General features: G+C 65.9%; 1 protein-coding gene across 1 annotated transcript in view; it reads right to left on the bottom strand.

Moving 5' to 3' along the window:
• Positions 1 to 1,811, bottom strand: part of LOC122158536 (cilia- and flagella-associated protein 45-like) — a 7,176-nt gene extending 5,365 nt beyond the window's left edge. Inside the window, exons 1-3 of the mRNA XM_042815269.1 lie at positions 1,659 to 1,811; positions 378 to 551; positions 97 to 269 (exon numbers count right to left, since the gene is read on the bottom strand). Coding sequence (XP_042671203.1) covers positions 97 to 269; positions 378 to 551; positions 1,659 to 1,811 — 500 coding nt within the window. The remainder of the gene's footprint in view (positions 1 to 96; positions 270 to 377; positions 552 to 1,658) is intronic.
• Positions 1,812 to 2,373: the final 562 nt, after the last annotated feature.

The raw sequence follows: 2,373 nt of genomic DNA, 5'->3' as shown, positions 1-2,373 counted from the left end.
ACCTGGGGGGGGGACGGGGGGTTGTTTGGGGAGGGGCTGAGGGGGGTTTGTGGGGTCTGTGAGGGCGTTGGGGGGCTTTGGGGGGGCGCGACTCACACGAGGCTGCGGATGAGGCCGTTGCCGAGCAGACGGATGGTTTCGGGGCGGTGCTGAGCGCCGGGCGCTGATTTTGGAGAGCTGCGCGCATCCCGTAGGAGCACAATGGGGCCGTGAGGCTGCAAGGAAAAACCCCAAAGCGGGGATCCCAAAGCTGGGGGGGGGGGGGACCCCTGCAAAAACCCCCCCCCGGCGCCGGGAGACCCCGCAAAAAAAAAAAGGGGGGGGGGAGGGGGCAGAAATCCCCCCAAAGTGCCCCCAGATCTCAGGAAACCCCACACCGGGTCCCGCTCCGCCTCCTCCCGCTTCTCCCGGCGCAGCAGCGCCGCCGAGGTCCCCGCGCTCGAGGTGACATCGCCATCTAGCGAAGCCACGCTCTCTATGGGGCGGATCCCCAACCCCCCCCCCCCCCCATTCCGTGCGCTTGGAGGTGGGGCTGTTTGTTCCACCGCCTCCTCGGGGAGGGATGTGAGGCCACAGCCGGGTTAAAAGGGACCCTAAAGATCCCAGAGCCACGGGATCGCAGCGCGGCAGGGGCGGAAAGGACCCCAAATATCACAGAGCCGTGGGATCCCCATACAGCTGGGTTGGGAGGGACCCCAAATCCCCCCCTTGCCATGGGCTGCGTGCTTCCCATCAGCTCAGGTCGCCCACAGCCCCTCCACGGCCTCCGGCTCCAAGGCTGGGGCGCCCACAGCTCTGCGAGGAACTCTCTGAATACTGAATTTCCTCCTAAAATCTGTGGGTCCAGAAGCAGCCCTGTGCCCAACCCCACACCCCGCAGTGGGGCTCAACCCCATGGGCCGGGCCGGGCAGTTCGGTGCCCTCAGGGTTCATTTCTCATCCATCACCGTTATCAGCTGCGTGTTTAATGACAGGGCTGGGCTGCACTGCCAGCAGATAACGGCTGCCTTCAGCACCGCCAGCCTCAGAGCCTGGAGAACGGGACGGGATCCGCCTCCAAGAACCCAATTAATGATTGTAGGAATGTTGTCAGGCTGTGACAACTGCACGGAGCAGCTGCTGGGGATGGAGCCCAGAGCTGAGGCGGCCGTTGTGACGTCGTCTTTCCTTCCTCTCCTTGAAAAGAGCGATTTCTTGCTGCTGTTTTTTGGCAGGAGGTCTGGCTTGCAGTGCTGACGGGGGGGGCAGAACCTCCATAGGGATCCCAATGGGGTGGAACTGGGGACACGGGGCGGCACCCAGAGCTGCAGCCTTGGAGCTGAAGGGCGTTGGGTGCCATAAAGCTGTGCTATGGGGCCATAGGGCGCAGGTTGGGGGCAAACACTGCTGGGGTTGGTGGCTGTGTGCCCCCTCCCCCCCCAAAAGAAACAAAACAAACACAGGCCTTCCCTACAGCAAAGCCCAAAGTGCTGAGGGGGTGTTCAGCCCCTCCGGCCCAAAATGAAGGGGTTGGCCCAGGCCTGGGGAGCGGGGGGAAAGTCCCAGGCCCACGTGTGGAGGGCAGAGGGGGGGGGTCTCAGGCCCATTGTTTGGGGTCGAGGCCTGGGGGGGGTTTCCAGGCCCAAGGAGGTGGGAGAAGCCCCACCGTCCCCCCTTACCCCAAACAGGCTCTCATCCACCTCGGTGCTCCGTGCCCGTCTCCGTAAGCGGCTGGAGGGCTGCATGGAGCCGGGGGGGTTGGCGGGGGTCCCGTTGAGGCCCTGCAGGCCGCGGGCGGCGCTCGCCATCCCGCTCCTCCGCTCCGTCTCCATAGCAACGGCAGCGCGCGTTCTCACGGCAACGAGACGCGCGGGGGGCGGGGCCGGCGCGGAGGGGCCGCTCTAGGCAGCTCGGAGCCGACTCGATGGTCGCTGGGGGGTGTTCTGCCCCGGCTGCGCCCGCGTGGCTCTGGAGGTGTCACCTCCACGCGTGGCTCCGGCTGTCCCCATCCCGTGCCCATCCCGTCCCCATCCCGTCCCCCTCCCCGCGAGTTCCCAGAGTGTCTCCACGCCTGGGCCCCATTCGTGTCCCTTTCCCGTTTGTCCCCATTTGCGCCCTCCCATCACCCTCTCTCTGTGTTCCCAGTCGTGTCCCCGTATCTGAGTGTCCCATTCCCCACGCGTGTCCCCACCTCCCCCATCCACGTAGGGTTCAGCATCGCCTCACCCGCCCTGCAAGCCCCGCCCCCTTCCTCTTAGCCCCGCCCCCTTCCTCCTAGCCCCGCCCCTCCACGTGCTCACCCACCACCACATTCGAAGCTCAGGGCTGCTCCCCTCTGATTGGGTTCCTTGGGGTGGAGATGGGGGGGGTTTCCTCCCCCATTCCCCTCATTAC

The sequence above is a fragment of the Centrocercus urophasianus genome, unplaced genomic scaffold, assembly GCF_019232065.1.
Source record: "Centrocercus urophasianus isolate 14NV4802_14NV808 unplaced genomic scaffold, USGS_Curo_1.0 seq_1460, whole genome shotgun sequence".
Classification (NCBI taxonomy): Eukaryota; Metazoa; Chordata; class Aves; order Galliformes; family Phasianidae; genus Centrocercus; species Centrocercus urophasianus.
Note: the sequence above shows the minus strand (reverse complement) of the source record. Positions and strands in the feature narration are given on the sequence as shown.